General features: G+C 49.7%; 2 protein-coding genes and 1 long non-coding RNA gene across 6 annotated transcripts in view; 2 read left to right on the top strand and 1 right to left on the bottom strand.

Moving 5' to 3' along the window:
* Positions 1–1447, top strand: part of Mrnip (MRN complex interacting protein) — a 27909-nt gene extending 26462 nt beyond the window's left edge. The window contains exon 7 of the mRNA XM_034504553.2: positions 317–1447. Coding sequence (XP_034360444.1) covers positions 317–811 — 495 coding nt within the window. The 3' untranslated portion in view covers positions 812–1447. The remainder of the gene's footprint in view (positions 1–316) is intronic.
* Positions 954–13613, bottom strand: Sqstm1 (sequestosome 1). 4 transcript variants are annotated; one of them, XM_034504549.2, is made up of 8 exons: positions 13370–13613; positions 10788–10883; positions 10322–10551; positions 10081–10222; positions 8736–8816; positions 3774–3994; positions 3263–3461; positions 954–1758 (listed from the first exon to the last, which is right to left on the bottom strand). In XM_034504549.2, the coding sequence occupies exons 1-8, from the start codon at positions 13566–13568 to the stop codon at positions 1601–1603; spliced, it is 1326 nt and encodes a 441-aa protein (XP_034360440.1). In that variant the 5' UTR covers positions 13569–13613; the 3' UTR covers positions 954–1600. The 4 variants fall into 4 exon arrangements, with proteins under 4 accessions (XP_034360440.1, XP_034360442.1, XP_034360441.1 ...); XM_034504551.2 differs by having other exon boundaries at positions 3377–3461; XM_034504550.2 differs by lacking the exon at positions 8736–8816.
* Positions 13610–21016, top strand: LOC143442812 (uncharacterized). The gene is made up of 2 exons (XR_013111312.1): positions 13610–13846; positions 20044–21016. It is a non-coding gene; the product is annotated as an uncharacterized LOC143442812 (long non-coding RNA).

Genomic DNA, 21016 nt, shown 5'->3' with positions numbered 1-21016 from the left:
CTGGGAATGCAGCTTTCTGGGTGGTAGGTTTCTAAGCTCCTTCCTGCTCACATCTCCTCATGGGGACTGCTGACCTGACCCAAAGCTTCCCAAGAGATGGTTCGCTCAATGACATGATGTCTTCTTTATATGAGAAATGTGACCATAGGATTTATCAAGTCAGGGTAGGAAGGGGCATTTATAAATTTGATTTGCTAAACCTCACGATGACAGCATGTTCCTGGTCTGCCGGGATTAGCCAGTGGTTATGCAGAGGCAGGGTTAATGCTGAGTGTCCTGCCAAGCTGAATGGAGCTCTTTCTCTGGTTCCTTTCAGGACTCCACTGGCCTGTACGGGACAGAGCAGCAAGGCATCAGCCCTGCCCTCAGTACTTCGAACCACATCAGGGAGCTGGGTTTTCCTAGGTGGAAACTACCAAGTCCTGTCATGCAAGTTAATGCCCCATCTTCTAAATGGGCACGATTTCTCCTGTCACCTGGGAACAGTCCACGAGTAGATGGGAAACCATCAAGTCCTCTGCAGGAGGGCACCAGGCTAGCTGACCCAGCACAAGCTGAGCAAGGAACTGTTGAGACCAAGACTCCAGGGGGCCACTTCAACAGGGCCCCTGCCACCGTCAAGCCTCCTCAAACCACTCACACTACCATCCCACAGCTGAACAGGCCTGACAGAAAGACCCCAGAGCAGCCAAAGGCCATGGGGACTCCTCAAGCAGATGGTAGGCCTTTGGCTCAAGGAACCCAGAAGGCTGCACCCTTCCAACTGCACAACCTCTTTACAAGCGGAGAGGACTTTGATGATGATCTGTAGCCTTTGCTTTGATCCCTGTTATGTGATCCCTCAGTGCCAGTCCCAGTCCTCCATGTCACAGATGGGGGTGCTTTAGAACAAATAACCCAACAATAAATATGTCCGTTATTTCTTTTGCTACTAGTAAGGATCACAGGGCTGGTTAAAGTGCATATGCCATTTTATTATAGGTTACTTAAAAATCAAGTCAGAGGAAGCTACATGGGGGGTTTGTACTTTAAGCATTAACATTAGACACAAAAACTAAAGTGTAGCCATTAAAAAGGGAGCCAGTATATGGTGAGATCCTTCAGTTGGCTTCACATGAATTTCCCATCCCCCAGGAGCCGTAGGCCCCAGATGCCTGCCACCTTTCACTCACAAGGGACAGCCCCCTCTTACCGTAACAGCTTTATTTGTTGAAAATAACTACCAGTTGTACTAATCACTTTTAATAAAGAGAACACAGAAGGTTATCAGGCAGGAATTCTGGACTGTTGATGCAATGCTGGCAGCAAGAGCAAGTGGGAGTGCAGTGCGCCCCACAGTTCCTGGCAGAGGCCAGGCCTAGCGAAGCAGAGGAAGCTCAGCCACAGGTACTGGTTCTGCTCTCAGTGTCAGCATGTGCACACTCACAACTCTCCCCTCATGCACTTTCCTACTGCCTTAAAAGGCATCACACATTCCCACCTGAAGATTCTAGAAGAATGCCAAGACACTGAGCCTATAGAAGCCCTGCTGCTCTACTTGATGCAACTAGAAGACAAGGGGGTTGGGGGGGGGGGATCATGGGGCTTGGCCACAGCACTGTCACAATGGTGGAGGGTGCTTTGAATACTGGATCGTGTCCAGAGCAGCCCCGATGTCATAATTCTTGGTCTGTAGGAGCCTGGTGAGCCAGCCGCCTTCATCGGAGAAACCCATGGACAGCATCTGGGAGAGTGACTCAATCAGCCGGGGATCAGCCTCTGCCAAAACAAGACAGGGAAGTAAGGAGCCCTGTAGCACTCAGAATAGAGCAGCTCCTGCCTGCTTACCTCTTACCCTCTGCTTAAGCCTTACAGGAACCCTCAAAGGCCAGCTAAAGGGCCAAATAGCTTGCTCTGCAGACTTTCCAGTCTTGGTCACAACTGTTCAGTTCTGCCATTGAAGCAGAAAACAGCCATAAGATAGGTAGACAAGTAAGTGCAGTTATTTCCTATAAAATTTTACTGACAGATGGTGATGGCTCAAGTCTAATCCCAACACTCAAGAGCTGGAAGCAGGAACATCCTGGGGAACAATGAGACACATCTCAAAACTAACCCAAATAAAAGCCCTTTATAGATAATGAACTGTAAATCTCTAAGTGCCTCTGACTCTTCACCCTCCATTATTATTTGGCATATGTATCATGTGTACTCATGTTCCCATGTGGGTGCACATGTATGTGTGAAGGTATGAAGGCCCAGAGCTGAAGTAAGCCTCTTCCCCTATTGCCCTTAGAGTCTCAGTGAACCCATAGCTTACCAATTCCACTTAGCCACTTGTAAAGGGAGTCCATCTGCCTCCCAAGGGCTGGGGCTGTAGACAGCGGCCACAACTGCTCAGCTTTTGGCTTTTTACAAGAGTTCTGAGAACCCAAATTCTGCACTGCAAGAACTTTATCTAATGAGCCAGTTCTACAGCTCCCATAACCCTGCCTTTTTTTTTTTTTTTTTTTTTTTTTTAACCAGGCTGTGACTCCATTCTAGAGCCCTGCACATTTGAGCTAAGTAGTTTGTCATGGAGGTAACAAAGGTTTAATGTAGCCAGGGTGGCCTTGAACTCATGACAGAGCACCTCCCTCAGACTCTGACTCATCCAACAGTTTGCTGCCCCACTCCCCACCCCCTCAGGCTCTTTGCAGAGAAAATACCTTTGAAGCCCAAACACCACAAGTGGCCCAGATAAGCCATCCACCTGAACCCTGTTGCTCTGGGGTAACTGGGCTGCCTCTTCTGCAGGGTATACACTTGGGACTGCCCATCCCTGGCCAGCACTTTACACATACTTCTGCCTGGCTTCTGCTGGGGCCTTGACTGTGGCACCTGCCTTAAGGTTTACAACCCCCCGAGGAAATGGTGTGCAGAGTTTGAGTCCACTTCATGGTGCATGGCTGCCCAAAGCCAGTGCTGCCTTCCCTGTCCCATCTGCCTTCTCAGAACCCCTGGGTATTGAGATCTAGGAATTCCTAAAAATGAGATGAGGTTACTGTTGCTTGATGCAGACAGAAGTGTGAACCATGTTCTAGGTCTCTTTAATGTCAGCTGACAGTGACAGCTGTCACTGCAGGCCATGTCCTGCAGGCAAGCCACCTGGAGTACACAAAGTAGTAAGGTACTGCCTTAAAAAAATCCCAAGCCAGGCTAGGCTTGTTGTGTTGCTAAGTCCAGACAGGACAGGATACTCTGAAAGCAAAGAAGGAAAATGAAACCTCTGGTGACCACATGCCTGGTGGGAGATGTGGGTACAGGGCAGCTTCCTTCAGCCCTGTGGGTCCTTCCTGTGAGGGGTCTAGAGAGCTTGGCCCTTCCGATTCTGGCATCTGTAGAGACTGGAGTTCACCTGTGGATGGGTCCACTTCTTTTGAAGACAAATGTGTCCAGTCATCATCTCCTCCTCCTGAGCAGTTATCCGACTCCATCTGTTCCTGGAATACAACCTGCCATGAGCATCAGGGTCTAAGCAACTGACAAGTCTACCCCCACTATCTGCTCCCAGCAAAGTGTGGTGAATTCAGGCACTGGAAAGCTGCTTGCAAAATACAAGTCTTTTTGTTTTTCATGATGCCAGGGATTGAACCTGGCATGTATATCAGGTAAATGCCCTGATGCTGAGTTACAGCTCCAGATCCAAGTAAAATGTTCTCTACAGAGTTCTACCAGAAGGTTCAGGGTGGCTAAAGACACCACAGAGATAGCAGGAAGGATGGGATTCCTCAGGCTGAGGCTAGCAGACCTACCTCTGGCTGTCCCACCGACTCCAAAGCTATCTTTTTCATTTGCTCTGTCAGAGACTGAGCAGGGCCCTCCCCGGCCCCATCAGGTTTGCTGACTTCCGAAGAGCAGCTGCTTGGCTGAGTGTTGCTCTTGTCTTCTGTGCCTGTGCTGGAACTTTCTGGAGAGGTGGGTGTCAGGCGGCTTCTCTTCCCTCCATGTTCCACATCAATGTCAACCTCAATGCCTAGAGAGGAGGAGGAATTGAACTTTCAAGTCCAGAGCCTTCCCTGCATGTATCTTGGTGATCTGAGCACTGTAGGCTGAGGAAGTGTTTTCAGACTCAGTCCCCAACAGAGCAAATGGATTAGGACATGGATAGCTAGCATAAGGAGGTAGCTGCTGGCCTAAACCCCAGAGCCACATAGCCCTAGACGTGACCAGATAACTATGTGACATGACAGACCATGTGACAATCCCCAAGGCCAAACAGCTGAGCTGCTTCTCCCAATCCCAGCCCTGCTAACACGCCCATCACATCAGCCCTTCCCCTTCCTCCAAACCAGAGTCCCCCAAGAGGAACCTTGATTTTCCCAACCCAATAGGAAAGCAGGCTGCAGAGGCCAAGCCAGTACTATATACATAGGCAGAATGCCTAGCCACGATTGCTGGAGGCCACGACACATAGGGCCTCATGATGTGACAATTATACATCTGAACTCCAAGGTTCAGATGTTTGTGTGGCCCTGAGGCTGGAGCGCACTCAGCCAGCCTAGCAGCCTGCCCACGGTGCTTAGGGACCCAGCAGGCTCACTTGTGCTGCCTTTCTAATAAATGGACCAAAGGGCAGCGCCCCACAGCTTCAAAGGTTCCTTCCTAACCACACACCAACCCACCCTGAGTCCCACTGTGGGCCTTTCAACCCCCTCAGCTCTGCCCCCTGGTTCAAGTTCACATTTGTTTATTTCCTACCTTGTCAATATTTACCTCCCTTTCCCTGTCCTTTTAAGAGACAACCTTTGGCAAAAAAGAAACAAACAAACAAAAAACCAAACCAGTATTTACACTACTAACACTACATAAATGTGTAAATATTGCTTGCACTGGGCTTGTATCTCTTCTCTCTACTGTCAAGGGTGTATCTCCCCTTCTATATCATAACTTCCTGATTCTTCTCCAGAGTCTTTCATGTCTTTCATCATTCTCTGTGGTTCATGGCTATCAGGAACTCATCAGGTCTGGCTTTTCCTTGGAGAGCACACTCAGTGGTCAGGCCCTTCCCAACGCACATGGAATTTGCCCCTGACATTTTCTAGCAAAGGTTCCTGAATGCTCACAGGTGGAGTCCCCAGAGGGCTGACCCTTTGAGATAGCCATAGCTTTTGATCCTAAAGACACTAGCAAGACACTGTTAGCAGAACCAGGACCACCGTCAGCTTCACATATACAGAGCGTCCAGAGGCAGGCAGGCACCAAGAAAACCCAGCTGCCAGGCGCTGGTGTTCTCTCTTAGGGCATTTGTTCTCCCCTCAGCAAGGATTCTTCAGTTGTTGTCAGGCCGATGAGGCTGCAATGCTGGGCCACTTCTCCTCATTTCTGATGCCCACTTCCAGGTTGGTGCCTTAGCTTTTGTAGCAAAAGGGGTCAGGTGATTCAAGTACCAGCTGGCTGGCTGTGTGGGGCCCTGGAGCTCTCTAACAGACTCTGTGTTGTTTTTTCAGACAGGGTTTCTGTGTGTGTAACCCTGGCTGTCCTGGAACTCACTCCGTTCCAAGTACAGACTGGCCTCTAACTCAGAGATCTGACTGCCTCTGCCTCCTGAGTGCTGGGATTAAAAGCCTGGGCCACCACAGCCCATCTGTAACAGGCTCTTATGAAAGGTTTGCTAGCCACTCTGTTGTACCTTGGCCTGTCACTCCCATCCTTCCTTCACAGTAGCAGGCAGAGGGTCTTACCAGGGGTTTTTCTTTGTTTTTTGTTTTTTTTTTTTTTGTTTTTTTTTTTTGACACAGGGTCTCACTGTGTAGCTCCAGGTGGCCTGGAATTTTCTATGTAGAACAGACAGACCTCAAATTCAGAGCTCTACCTATTTTCCTGGTGCTGGAACTAAAGGCATGTGCCATCATGCCCAACAGGGTCTTGTTTTCTTACAAGAGTTCCCTGAACTTCTACTAATACTTCCTCCTCCTCTTCCTCTTCTTCCTCTTCTTCTTCCTCTTCCTACTCCTCCACTACCACCACAGCCATTATTTATGTGCATGTGGAGGTCAGAGGACAACCTACAGGATCCAGGTCTTCCCTACTACTATGTGGGTGAAACGTTGCTCAGTGACAGTGTGCCTGTCTACCACAAAGTTCTGGGTTCAATTTCCAGAACCACACGCAAAGAGCTCAAGCAAACCAAAATGTCCCTTAAGCTAGTCCCCAACACCCACACCCATGGTTTTCTAAGTACATGCAAAGCAGGATCAAGAGGGTTGTTGAATTAGGGATTTCTCAAAGGAATGATAAATCCCCAAGACTGCAAGGCTCAGGAAGAAGGTTTGATGGTCTATGACCTGCTGTCCCCAAAAGCCTGTGTTTTTCAAAGACCCAATGAAGGAAGGCCCTGTGTCCTAGGTGTCAGTGATCACAGCCTCTGAGCCACACAGTGTCCTAGGTGTCTTCCTTGGCTGGTTCTCACACCACCTACCAATAATAGGCCCTGGCTGTGACTCACCTAACCTCTGCCTTTTGTTTGTACCAACTCCTTTCCCTCTAGGCCTGTTCTCACACAATTCATTGCAGTTAGCATGGAAGTCATCTCATGCTTAGTTCCTCAGGGAGAAAGGGAAGGAAGACGCCTAGACTTCCACAAGAGCTGAAGCTACCTCAGTTCAAACTTCTTTTCTGGAAACTTGCTAACTTGTGAAGCTCCAGGCATTCCACTATTTAGCAACTCCACACTTGTCAAAGGCTTTTATCCCCCAGAGGACCTTTGAGTACTACAAAATAATGCCTGCGTGCCCAAATGAAGACCCCACTGGTCCTGATATGCCACCAGCATGACCTGGTCTTAGCTAGTGAGAACCAGAGGTATCTGGAAAGCCTCCAACAGAAGTCACAATCATTACCATGACCAATGAGGGTGGACTAGTAATTGAGACTGAGTCCCTACACTGTCACTTGTCTACTGAAGGACTCATTTTTTTCAAAATGACAAAGTTTTCACAGGCCGAAACACACACTCCAGGGGCTGGAGAGACGCTTCAACAGTGAAAAACAACTGCTGCTCGTGCAAAGGACCCCAGCGTGGTTCTCAGCACCGCATCTATCAGGCAGCCTATAACTCCACCTCCAGGGTTGTCTGGACACCCTTTGGCCTCACTGGGCACAAAACATGCAAATGTACACATACACAGAGACATATATTCATTAACTTCAACAAATACACTCCAAAACACGCTTTCCTGGAGACCCCTGTCTCTACCACAACACACACACTCACTGACTTTCTTAACAGCAGCCCCTAAAAGCCTAAAAGCTCATCTGCTGAACAAAGACAATCTTTCATGACTGAACTACGGTCTCCCAGAACCCCACTAGATCCTAAAGTGAGCCCTGAGTCTCTCCCAGCTACAACCCAATTGAAGCTCTGCACTTCAGCCTCCTTGGACAACAATGAGAACCTGGTTCTCTCCAGAGCTTCTTCCTCCAGTGCCAAGGCCATGTGGTCTGAGCCAACTGCTTTGTCTGTACTTGGTTTTGGTGCTGGGAATAGAGCAGAGTCTTAACACTGTACAACAGAGCTACACCTCATCCTCAGCTGGTCAACTTAACTGCAAGGCCAAGATGTCCCTGTTGTCTCAAAGCTGCACCTGGGGTAGCATGAGCAGAGATGGCCTCCCTCGCCTGCAGTAAATGGTGGTCATGCCTGGTACTACAAGATGAAGTGGAAGATTGGTGGGGCTTGGACACCCTTTCCTCAGCATTCCTTTGGATACTGACAGCCTTTTCACAGGCTCCTGTGGCCACCTAACACTGCAAATATAGTAATGGATTTGGGCAAGCACCTTCTAAACCACCCCAGTGTGCACCCCAGGATCACAGTATAGAGAGGTGGCACTGGGCTCCCCAGCTCAGCAGGCCTCCGCTGTCCTTTGTTGGAGCCAGGCGTGACCCAGAGCACTTGCCTCTAGCGCCTTCTCCCTGCTCTCAGAAAGGTTTGCGGTTCTCAAATGAGGAAGAAAAGAAATCCCAGCTCTTGGTAGACCAAGGAAAGAAGAATTACACAAGTTCAAATTCAGCATGGGCTAAAGAAAAAAAAGAACACATCAACCACCTGCTTTCAAGTCTAGACAAATACAACTCACTCGACTCAGAAAAAGCAAGCTGCTGTTACCCCAAAGCTGTAATCAACTAGCCCATCTGCCAGTCTATCTGTCTCCCTACTGGTTCTATCTGCTTTGTGAAGAAAGCTCAAAAATCAGCCAGGAGCTCAACCCTCAGGCACCCATTCCCAAATGCAGTAAAGACTAATCTTATACAACAAAACCCTGCAGGTATCAAGCACACATATCTGCCCTGGCCTCTGCAGCATGCCATGGAAGGCTGCCAAAGGCCATTTGCACTTTGAGTCACTGTGGTGGTTTGAATAAGAATGGCCCCATAGGCCCAAGGAGAGTAGCACTATTAGGAGGTGTGGCTTTGTTGGAGGAAGTATGTCACTAGGATGGGCTTTGAGGGCTCAGAATCTCAAGCCAGTTCATATCCTGCTGCCTGCCCATCCAGATGTGGAATTCTCAACTTCCTCTCTCCAGCACCATGTCTGCCTGTATGCTGCCATGCTTCCCGTCATAATGGAGTAAACCTCTGAAATTGTAAGCCAGCCCCAGTGAAAAGAAAGAGTTGCCAAGGTCACAGTGTCTCTACACAGCAACAGAAACCCAAACTAAGACAGTCACCACGCCACTAGGGTGTCTCACAGGATGGCAAGGAAGCTCACTCACCTAGAGGGCTGAGGGCAGCTGCCACGCTCTCCCCCACATTCTTCAGGAAATTGACATTGGGGTCCTCTGATGGAGCAGAAGCTGTTGATTTTTACAAGAAGAAAGATACCTCTAATTCTGTGACTCTGCCACCTACCACAGTCCCAGGACTTGGGTGCCAAGGTTCCTGCCATCTAGGTAATCCCTGGCTTGGGACTGCCTGACCACACTTCTTTCCTCTTCTTCCCTCCCTCCCCTCTACAAGCTTGGTCCTGTAGTGAGTCACATCAGTTGGGCCTCTCTGGCTTCTGTACCAGGGGCTCAGTATAGCCAGTGTATAAATATTGACCCTGTCCTGGATGTACTGTTTACTCAAAATCAGCTATCCCAGCTGGCTGTGCTGGCACATGTCTATAATCCAAGCCTCAAGAAACTGAGGCTGGAGAATCTCAAATTTAAGGCCATCTTGGGCTACATGGTGAGTTCTAGGCTATCCAGGGCTTCAGAGAGACTCAAGAAGGAAAAATAATTAAATCAAAAATCAAACGGCAGAATCCCAAAATCTAGAATGTGGGCCTAAATTGTGAGTTCTTTGCTTTCAGGTTTTTGAGACAAGATCTTATGCCAAGGTTGGCCCTGAATTCCTGTGATTTTCCCCCAGCATCCATTTCCTGAGGTCCGAGATTATACTGTATGTGCTGCCAAACCTGGCTTTGTGACCATGGTTGTTTTGTTTTTATTCAAAGATTTGAGCAACTTTGGCCCCGATATTCCCAAGTTGACCCAAACAAAAGAAAATACATCCTGCCAGGTGGTGGTGGCACACGTCTTTAATCCCAGCACTTGGAAGGCAGAGACAGGCAGATTTCTGAGTTCAAGGCCAGCCTGGTCTACTGAGTGAGTTCCAGGACAGCCAGGGCTACACAGAGAAACTCTGTCTCGAAAAACCAAAAAAAAAAAAAAAAAAAAAAAGAAAGAAAAGAAAAAGAAAATACATCCATCCACCTACCCATACCTCAGGGCAGCCTGGCAGGGCAGGGGCCATTTAGGGAAATTAGTGGGTTTAGGCACCCAGCCACCTGTTTACTCACTTGTAAAACAGAAATGCTTTGTCTCTGCGGGTTAAGAGGATTTGATGCCATGGATAAGGATAGAGTGTAGCACAACAAAGGAACACTTGTGTATTGTGCAAGGCCTAGGTTCAACCTTCATACCCCCAAAGACAAAAAAAATTAAAGAGATGTGAATATACAGCTTGTTGTGGGCACTTCTGGACGTCAGGCTATGGGGACAACTTGGCCAAGGGCCCCCCTGAACTAGCTGGCCACTTATGACACCCAGAAGCCAGTTCAAAGACCAGCCTTACCTGACTCAGCTGTGGGGCAAGGGCGAGCATCCCCTGCTCGAGGAGGACGTGGGCTCCAGTTCCCCGGTGGGCCCATCTCCCAGCCAGGCCAGCCAAAATGTCCATGTTTCAGCTTCCGAAGCCAGCGGCTATGAGAGAAGCTCTGGGTAGGAGAAAGCAAGACAGGGCAGTGAGGCGTCAAGGTTTCAAGCTCCCACCACCCTGTACATCCCACCCCCAGGACTGCAGAGAACCAGCTCACATCAGGGAGGTGGCCAAAAGGGTTGGGAAAGATGAGCTTGCTGTGCTCCCTGTGCAGGCCCTTCCCCTCACAGACGCTGCACAGGTCATAGTCTGGGCACACACTGCACTTATAGCGAGTTCCCACCACAGGCCCGTTGCAACCATCACAAATCACATTGGGGTGCACCATGTTTCGGGATGCCTCCTGAGCACATGGTGGGCGATGTTCCCGCCGGCACTCCTTCTTCTCTGTAGGGAGAGTCCAAGAGTCCACTTAGAATTTAGTTGCTAAGAACAACCAGGAGGTACCAGGCCCTGCTCTGTTAAACACTGATGGCCCATGCAGTAGGACTTCTGTACCTCTGACAACTCCCAACCCCCCTACACCCACCCGAAGGCATCAGAACTCACCTCTGTCCTAGACAACTCAGACTCCTGACCCTTAGAGGAAAGCCCCATAGGAAGTACCTGGATTCAGTCTTTACCTTTAATGTAGATGCGGAAGATGTCATCTTTCACATAGGACATAGCCATTGTCAGCTCCTCATCACTGGAAAAGGCAACCAAGTCGCCATCCTCATCTAGATTGTTTAAGAAAAAACATATCAGAGCCAGACACAGCTCAGTGGTGGCCCATGTAGAAGGCTTAGATTCCATTCCCAGAACCAGAAGCCAAAAAGGCAGAAGAGGCACCCAGCATTTCCTGGGTGCTCACTGCTGTAATGTGCAGAGCCTAGTGGTAAAGGGACATCAGCAAAGGCTCTAGATTCAACCTGGGTGCTGGGGCAAGCAGCAGGGTGGCCATTCATTCTGATATGGGATGAATACATGCTCCAACCTAGGTCCTAGATCAGTAGTCACATGCAGAAGGCAGAACATATGTCTTGTGTGTGTGTGTGTACAAGGATCTAGCCTCCTGCCACTAACCACTGGGCCACCTGTACCCTCAGGCCATGCCTAACCAGGCCTGGGGCCATCACCTTGGGGGATCCCAACCAGTACCCTAGTCCTGATGGCCCAGCCATTCAAAAGCCTCAGGCTTCAGAAGGAAAGGAGATAATCCTATCTGTCTCTCCCTTCAACTACAAGGCTAGAAACCACTGTGCATTCAGACACCACCTAAGTTATTCTGAGGTTGAGGTTGTTTTGTTTGTTCTGTTTTGGTCAATTCTATGTCTTCTGCTTTTAGGGGCAGGACTTAGTATGTAGCCCTACCTGGCCTGACACTACTTAGAGCAGGACAGCCTACAACTTGTGGAGAGGTGAGCCTCCTTAGTGCTGGGATTACAAACATTTACAACCAGGCTTCTAGGTGTTTTTTTTTTTTTTTTAATATTTACTTTTTACATATGTATGTACACACACACACACATTTATGTATATGTATGTGCCACAAAGGTCAGAAGAGGGTGTTGAGTCCCCAGGAGCTGCCGCTGTGATGAGTGTTAGGAACAGAGCTTGGGTCCTCTGGAAGAGCAGCCAAGGCTTTAATCACTGAGCCATTTCTCAAACCTATCTGGCTTCATTTTTATGCTAGCACACAGGTACTCGGATCACAGCCATATGTTTATATGTCAGTACAAATAGTCTTCAACCACTTCATACAGGCCAAATCACACATCTGCAGGCTAGGCTAAGCCTCTGGGCAACCACTTAGCAAAAGCTACCATAAGAGGGATGGCCTCAAAGATACCAACAGCCCAGTGTCCACCAACTAAAGATCAGATAAATTAAACAAGACATCCAAATAGACTATTCTTCATATATAACAAGAAATGAAGTGCCACCCAGGCATACAGTACGTAAATGAGTCCTTGCCTAGCATATGCAAAGCCCTGGGTTCAATCTCCAGTAGTGGAGGGGAGAAAATGTACTAGCAAGAGCTACAGTACAAATGGACCTTGGACATATTAATAAATGAACAAACAAAACTTCACTGTGCCAGCCTGGTCTATAGAGCGACAGCCAGAGCTACACAGAGAAACCCTGCCTTGAAAAACCAACCAACCAACAACAACAAAAAACGCCAAGCCATTGTAAGGCTGCATTTATATAAAGTGTTCTAGTTCCTAATAGTAAAATGAATACTAAAGTAGACCAGCTATTGCCTGGGACTGGAAAAGGATACAGGGTGACAAACAGAAAAAAAAAAACATATATATATATATATATATATATATATATATATATAGAGAGAGAGAGAGAGAGAGAGAGAGAGAGATTTAATATAAATTTATAAAACAACGAAGAGATTCTAAAACCTGCAAGGAGCTGGGGAGGTAGCTCAGTTGCTCGAGGGCCTAACATGCATGAGGCCCTAGCACAAAAAAGATGACTCAGAAGGACAATTTGGAGATACAGGCCATCCGGGCAACACAGTAAGATCTGTCTCTGCTAATACAAAAGAGTAATTATTACACACGTTTACTGGGTGAATTGCACAGGACCTAGGTTATAACGCAATTACACTGAAATTTTTCTGTCCAGGAGTAATCCCTGTGATTCCTGCACTGGAAAACTGAGACAAGAGGACTGAAGTGAGGCCAGCCTAAACCACTCGTGAATTCAAGGACAATCAGGCTACGTGGCTTTATCTCAGAAAAGAGAGTCTGACCAACCAACCTGGCCTACCCATAGTCCTCCACAAAGAGATCTCAATACCGTCCCCTCCCAGAGGGAGGGCCTTGGCCGCTCGTCTCTTGTCAACAACCTCTAGCTCCACCCCATGCAGTCACCAGCCACTCCAACGCAAGAGACCGAGCTAGTTCCGGGGTTCCCTACCTCCTTTCCCACGGGCTGCCCCACCCCGCCCCCGAAGCTTATTTATCCGCGTCACTCCTCTCCACCCCTCCTCCACGTCTGACCGGTCCCAGCTCTTCCGGGGCTTTAACTGAACCCACCACCTGGCGTTCCGCGGAGCAAGCGAACCGCTGGATGTTAGCCGAAACCTGAGCGGCCGCCTGACCACCCTGTCCCCGCGGGGAGCCAGAGGACGCGCCGCCGCGTCCTCGCCCAGACCTGCTACTCTATGGCGGGGGAGGTTGGCTTCCCCGCCCCAGGCCCTCACCGCGGTAATGCGCCTGGAAGCCGCCAGGCCGCAGCGTGGGGAACAGCACAGCCACTCGGCTCAGCAGCCTCTCGCAGGGCCCCGGGCCGGCCGCGGCTTCTGCCTCCGGCTCCGGGCTGAAGCAGAAGCTGAAGCGGCGGATCTCGCGGGTCGCCTCCTCCTTGCCCAGAAGATAGGCCTTTACCGTGAACGACGCCATAACGGTGGACTAGGTACGGACGAAACAGCTGGGCAGTGGCGGCGCCGAGAGCCCAGCTTATATAGGAAACGGGGAGCCCCGCCTCGTGGGGGCGGAGCCTCTCTGAGCTCCGCCCCTCCCCGCTGTCTGGGCGGCCGCTCGACCCCCCTTGATAGGACCCCTGACAGGTATGGGGATGGGGGCGAGGCGCCCCTACTGCCTAGTCTTTTCTTTCCCTCCGAATATATGGGTGATCCCAAGAAACCAACCTCAGCTTCAACTCGTTGGGAAAAGGACTAGTAAGTATCCCAGCCTAGGTGCCTTCCAGGCTTGGGCCTACCTATGACTCAGCAGTATAGTCCCCAAGCCAAGGGGGATGTCCAGCACAGAAGCTAGGAAGACAGAGATGCCTACTGTCAGGTAGCCACTCCTTGGCCAAACAAGCTGTTTCACAGGATGCTATTTCAACCCTCCCAAACATAGTGTCCCCGGTAGTAACCCCCCACCCTACTCTCTCTCCAGGCATCCACCATGACCAGCCCCTCACTGAATAAAGGTACATCACCCACTATCTTAGGCCTGACCCAATTTAACAAAGATCAGGTTGAGAGGTGTTAGACAACCACTGGTGACTTCTCACAAACCCACCCTGTAGGAGGATCAGCCTGCGCTCCAGAAGCAGCAGTAGTCACCACCTGTTCATTGCAACCAGAGGTTCCTTCCTCACAGCAGCCCAGATAAATCTCTCTCTCTCTCTCTCTTTCTCTCTCTCTCTCTCTCTCTCTCTCTCTCTCTCTCTCTCGATGGGGAGGGGCATGCATGTACCTCAGGCCTTAGTAGCTTCAAAGCACAAAGGGATCAGACCACCTGCCCTCCAACTAGGAACCAAAAGACAAGCTATAGCCAGTCCTGGGCCACAGGCTTGTTATCCCAGTTGTTTGAGATGCTGAGGCAGGAGAATACCAAGTTCAAGGTACTCTGCCTGAGCAACTTGGTGAAACTGTTTCAAAATAGAAAGTGATCCTAGTATTTGGGAAGCCAGAGGTTCTGGAGTTCAAAGCCAGCCTTGGCTATGTGAGACTTCTTTAAAAAAAAAAAAAAAAGGTGGGGGGGGAGACAAAATAAAGAGGTTGGCTATACAGTTTAGTAAGGATACAGGGGATTTAACTTAGCAGGGATACAGCTTATAGGGATTTAGCTTAGTAGGGATACAGCTCATGAGGGCTTAGCTTACACGGGGGATACCACTAATGGGAATTTGGTGCATAGGGATCTAGCTCAGTGACAGAGCACCTGCCTCGTATGTGTTACATCTTAGGTTCAACCCTCAGTACAAAGGCCAAAACCAGGAACCGCTGCTCTCTGTGGCCAGAGTGACCTGTTAGCTGGCATGACGACACACATCTGTAAGCCCAGCCTTGGGAAGCTGAGTCAGGAGGAATTCTGATTCAAGGCTAGGCCAGGCTCACCTAGCCAGTCCTCCTCTCAAAAACAAATCAAATGAATAAAAGTAAAATAAGCCCTTAGCAGGATCCCAGTCATGGGAAGGCTAGAGGCCATGCAGGAATGTCACCCTGTAAGGCCTTCCAGGCATGGGCCTGTCTATAGCACTCAGATCTGCTGAGTCAGACTCATGGGAGAAGACAGGCTGGGCAGAATTGGGGCTCAAGTCATCTCCCCGAGGCAGGGTCTCAAGACCTTAGGGCCCCGTCCCAGTTCCCATGTCCTCCCTGGACCTCTCTTGGAGTTGGTTTTGTGGGAGCAGAAAAACCTGGAATTTTAGGAAGACTCCGCAATGGACAGTGATTTGCCACACAGGTGTGACTATTCTCCTGGATCACATCTATTGCCCAGGAGGACAATCCCATTTTAGGCTTTCGCCTCCAACAGTTGATAGGCCAGGAAAAGGCCCCTGATCCTGCAGGACACTCTGCTAATGCAGAGGGCAGTAGGGTGGGGATGCAGAGGGCAGTGGGGTGGGGATGCAGAGGGCAGTAGGGTGGGGATGCAGAGGGCAGTGGGGTGGGGATGCAGAGGGCAGTGGGGTGGGGATGCAGAGGGCAGTGGGGTGGGGATGCAGAGGGCAGTGGGGTAGGGGCGCAGAGGCTGAATCCTGATGTCAGCTGCTGGCCAAGCATGACTCAGCAGCCTAGTGGCCTGACAGCCTTAAAGCTTCAAGCAGGTCAGACTTCCTATGGATCATCTGTGCCAATGGGAAGCCATGAGGAACTCCTTTACTTTGTCACCAGTGGGAGAAAGAGAAATGTCAGGAAATGGGGCCCTGGGAGAGCTGGCCTAGAGACTCCTGCCTCTGGGAGATGCCCTGAGTTCCAGGCCAGACCAGCATGCCCTGCCGCATACAGCAACCCAGGCTCTCTCCTCAGTTCCCAGGCCAGTCAGGGAGGTAAACAAGGCGGTGGCTGGGGAACCCCCTGGCAGGGCCCTCTATGCTTGCTGTGGTCAGGTGGCCTGGGAGGCTATGAGTCAGAGTCCCATGATCATGGTCATAACAGGGGGATCCCAAGCTGTTGCCATCCGTTCCATTGCCAGCAGACAGGATGGAGAAGGTTCTTGAGGGTGTGATGTCTCTGGAGAAGGGTCTTGGGAGGGGTCTCTGGAGGACCCTACAGCAAAGTGAACTTTCAGTGGATAAGGTTGCCAAGATAAGTCAGACCAGGCATCTTGCCAGTGTCTGATGTCTTTTTCATGAGACTACCTGTCCCTCACCCACTGAAGCATGGACTAGAGGAAAGGGAAAGGCTTGGCATCTGAATCAAGATAGTACTTTTGACCCTCTCTGGGCAGGTGACTAGCCGTGTCTTTGAAATGGGTCAGGAGTAGGAGGACCTGAGCCCCTCCCTAGGGGATTCCCCACAGGTGTGCTAATAGAAGCTACCAGTGAAGTAAATGTGCAGGCCTTAAGTGGCCTACCTGAGTTAAGAGGTAGATTCTGTGACAGGAGCAGGGGTGGCCCAGGACCTCTGCTGTCTGTTTCCTTGGGTTCCCCCATGGCTTGGCAATGGCTTTGTCATTGAAGCTAGCTCCAGACACACCAGAAGAGGGCATCAGATCCCATTACAGATGGTTGTGAGACACCATGTGGTTCCTGGGAATTGAACTCAGGACCTCTGGAAGAGCAGTCAGTACTTTTAACCCCCGAGCCATCTCTCCAGCCCCTTGATTCCTATTGTTAGGTCTCATGTTGTCCATATATCCAGAAATAAACTCAGGCTGGACTGGAGAAGGATTTCTGGTGGACAGATAAAAGTCAGCATTCTTCAGGAACTTAGGAAATGGGTTTTATCCTTAAAAAAGAGTCAGTCCCTAAAAGCAGTCATGGCTGAAAGGTCGTGGTTTTCCATGGACATACATCTGTATCAAAGCCCATGCTGACCTCCAGGCTCCCTTTTCACAAGTACTTGTTAGGTATTTCAAAGACCCCATCCTGGCCCCTCTCACATCCCCAGGGTCCCTGTTCCCAGATAACTGTTTGTAGTCTAGATAACAGTTGGGCTGGAGAGATGGCTCAGCTGTTAAGAGCACTGACTTTTCTTCCAGAGATCCTGAGTTCAATTCCAGGAACCACATCACATGGTGGCTCACAACCGTCTGTAATGGGATCCAATGCCCTCTTCTGGTGTGTCTGGAGATAGCAACAGTGTACTCAGAATGAATATATATATAAAAACAAAACCAAAAAACAAGAACAGCAAAGATTCCTCCTGCCCCCTCTTGCTATCTCTAGCCATCTCCACTGTTTTTACCCCATCTCCTGCCTCCCTAACCCCAGCCATGTCAACTCTGCTTCTGGTTTTCTCTGCCCTGAACTCTTCCGGATGCCTCTGGACATTTTCTCCCTCTCCTTTACAATAAAAACCTTCCCCCTAATAATGGAGCAGTCACTAACTCACGTGGCACTTTTCTTTACCGCACTGCCTAGCCTATTGAGTTGTGAGATGAGGAGTCCATGTAAGTGCTGGTCAGCTGAAGCCAAGGTCACCGAGGATTCAGGCTGAGATGCTCAGACCATTTTCAAAGAGACTGGAGATCACAGGGCACAGCCCCTGTAGATCCCCACTCCACCCAGGCCCAGTGAGGTGGGTTTCTCTGTGAGAGTGCTCATCCATGGCTGGGGTGCCAGGGCAAGGGCGCTCACTCTCCTACTCACTCACACTGGAGTGGCACACCCCAAGTACCCAGATATGCCCAACACATTACAGTTAGTACTTCTCCCAGACTCTCATCCTTTCTTGATCCCTTTCCTCCCCGATCTCTGTCTGAACGGTGGGCATTTTATCTCTGCAGGAGTGCCTTCCCTGTCCAATACTGGATATCATTTTGCTTATGACTGACTGGCATGTTGTCACCCCCTTCTCAGGTTCCTTCGTGGCTTTGCAATGCTTTTGTCAAGTTGGTTGATATTCTTTGGGGTATGGAATCAAGAGTAGGTCCTGTGTTTCTTGATCTATCAAGAACAAAATCCAGGGCTTCCCCTCATGCATATTAGGCAAGCACTCTGCATTCCCAGCCTCTCTTTACAGAAGCACAATCATGAGGTGTCTGGCTCCACAGCAGGAAGGGGGACACATCCCAAAGGCTTTAACAATTATTCTAATAGAAAAACTTCTGAGGGAGTTACTTAATGCCAAGATGTTGGGGCAATGGGACCCCTCAGTTCCTCTGGAGTTGGACCACCCACTGGGATGAAAGAGGCCCACAAGGCTGGGGTTTAACTCTAAAATGAATACACACTGGTGGCGGGGGGGGGGGGGGGGGGGGGGGGGGGGGGGGGGCGGGGGGGGAGCAAGAGGGAGGAGAAGGAGGGAGGCTGGACCCAGAGGACCATACACAAGCTTAGTGGAGAAGCTGTTAGCTATACCCAGAGGGAAAAGGGAGGCAGAACAAGGCCCAAGGTGAGTTCATAGACACAAAGCTGGGTGCCCCAGGTTGACAGAAAACTCCATGTAAACTTGCCACTCTTGGGAGCCAACCCCCAAAGGGCTGAGAAGGAGGCCTGGAGGGAGGGCTGCAACCCATCCAGGGGAAGCTGCTCTCTACTGTCCCCAAGTGTGTGTGATTGTGTCCGAAGCATTGGGAGGTCTCCTTCACAACTGAAAATACCAGCCAATCTGTTTTCAGTCTGCTTATTCCGAGCAAGGCCACCATTCTGCCTCCTCTCTGATGCTGCAGTGGAACCTGTGCTCAGCCTTCTCCTGGGTGCTGCACCTTTAGGTACAGTGTCTGAGGCTCAGAAAAGCATAGGGATGGGAAGCTCACTGATGACTTTATTCCCTTTCTGGGTCTTTTTCTTAACTCTATACCTTAATCTGAGATTTTGCCTTGTGATTGAGGCTCTCAAAGCTGGGAGCCAGGCTACATGTGGAGAAAGATTCTGGAAAGATAAAGGCAGAGCTGAGGTGGAGGAGCCCTAAGGAAATCAGAAGCCCTGTCTGTCTTAGGCAGCTCAAAAGAGCCTGGAGGGGCACCAGTGAAAAACTGTTCAAGGAGAAATGGGGGCTGGGCAGTTAAGGATGGGAGAACAGTCCATGTCTCCCTAGCTAGGGAGATCTGGGAGCAGTGACACACAAGCCAGGGAAGCACTGTCCTCTCAGGACTGTCAGTTACCTGTGCTGCATGCAGTGCTTTGTGGACGGCCGCCCTCCTGAGCTCTGGCACTCAGGCTGTCCCTCACGAACTCCTCCCTCTTTGGCCTCCGGGGATGCTTAGTGCCTTGACTCTAGTTATGGGTACCCCTTTGCTTGACTCATGTTCCCAAGCAGGGCAAAGGGGAACCTTTACCAGTATTTGTGAAGTGCCTGGGTGTTTAGCTAATATTACTCCAATTAAATACAGAAAATCAAAGTTGCAGTTAAGCACCATAATGTAATCACAGCTACTCATGAGGCTGAGGCGGGAGATCTCAATGTCAAGGTCTTAGTGAAATCCTTTCTCAAAATTAAAAAGCAAATGAAAGTCTTGGCATAGAACTCAGTGGTAGAGTTCTCGGCTGTCATACAGGCGGCTCTGGGTACAGTCCTCAGTAACACACGCACTCATGCATGTACAGTAAAACTACAGAAGGTATGGTGGTGGCCACGGTTTTAGACTAGGCTCTTCCACCAGGCCTAATAGACTAGACTAAAAATCAAAATGGAATCAGTCAGCTCCCCGTGGAGGGTAAGAAGATGTGGGAACAGGGACTGGGAAGTGGAGGATAAATGGAAACGAACAGAGTCTACGACAGTGCCTGGGATTCAGACGCCTGAAACCAGCATCAGAGCACAGATCTAACTTTATTATTACAGGAACTTATATAAGCCAATTAGGGTATGTTTATGTATTCAAGGGCAAATTGGGGTGCAACCTATCTTGTTAGTAGAATCTGACTGGCCAGTCCATGAGCCTGTAGGGGAGGGTCCAATCCCCCATGGAGATTTCCATGCAGACCTGAGAGGCTTCCACCGCCCTGACCTCGGGTCCTTGTGTTGTCTCACAGGTATGCTGGAAGCCACAGGAGCCACATCAGATCATATACTGTGTGCAGCAGATCAGGACTCAAGAAGTTGTAGGAGACTGTGGCCCCTCCCTCTCTGCCCCACCCCTTCCTCCACTGGGTTTATCTCCACATCCCCTATCATGTGGGTCTCTGGGGTACAACTCCAGTCATCAGGCTTAGTGGCAAGTGTCACTGAGTCATCGCATCAGCTTTTTTTTTTTTTTTTTTTTTTTTTTTTTAAAAGATGGAATCTTGCTGTATAGCCCTGGCTGGCCTGTAATTACTGTACAGACCAGGTTGGCCTCAGACTTTCAATAATCCTCCTGCTCCTATTTTCTAAATGCTGGAGTTACAGGCATGGGAGGCCTTAGCTGATTCAGGTTTGGTTTGGATCAGTTGTATCCAAGAGTACTACTGAGCTGCCATCCTCCCAGACCCCATGCCTATGCCAGAGTTACAGAGAAAGCCATTGTGCTAATCGCTAGAAGCCCATGGCCACAACCTGTCCCTCAAACCACCAGCAATTTCTGCTGATTGTAATTCCTAATAGCAACAGTAATAACTTCATGTATCTTTCATGCCAGGAAACCCAGTTTTATATATCTATAAAATCAGCCCGCTCTCGTAATGTGAGACCATGTGATTAGCTCTGGCCAAGGACTTGAGACAGTAAAAGCCACAGACCAATGACAAGGCAAGTGTTTCTTTACTTGCTAATGCCAAAGCTTCTAGAGGTTTCTTTCCTCTGCCAGGAAAGCACTATCTCTGTAGCTGTCCCTGAAGCCTGGGCAGGGACCGAAGGGAGCAGAGCTCTCAGTCCTTGAGGGACACACAGCTTTGATGAACATGCTTTCACTGACCCCCCCCCCATTCCAGACCTGTTCCATTTTCGTGGGTGCCTATCGAGGGACCTGTACCCTCACATGTCTATCTGGGAGGACTGTAAAATTAAAGTTTAATTGCATTTATTGAC

This window comes from Arvicanthis niloticus, chromosome 6 (genome assembly GCF_011762505.2).
Source record: "Arvicanthis niloticus isolate mArvNil1 chromosome 6, mArvNil1.pat.X, whole genome shotgun sequence".
Classification (NCBI taxonomy): Eukaryota; Metazoa; Chordata; class Mammalia; order Rodentia; family Muridae; genus Arvicanthis; species Arvicanthis niloticus.
Note: the sequence above shows the minus strand (reverse complement) of the source record. Positions and strands in the feature narration are given on the sequence as shown.

Coding starts and splice junctions, on each gene's coding strand:
- Sqstm1 (XM_034504549.2), bottom strand. CDS start 13,568: ATGGCGTCGTTCACGGTAAAGGCCTATCTTCTGGGCAAGGAGGAGGCG. Junction 10,223..10,321: donor CTTTTGGCCACCTCCCTGAT/GTGAGCTGGTTC, acceptor TCTCCTACCCAG/AGCTTCTCTCATAGCCGCTG. Junction 3,462..3,773: donor AGTCGGTGGGACAGCCAGAG/GTAGGTCTGCTA, acceptor GTTGTATTCCAG/GAACAGATGGAGTCGGATAA.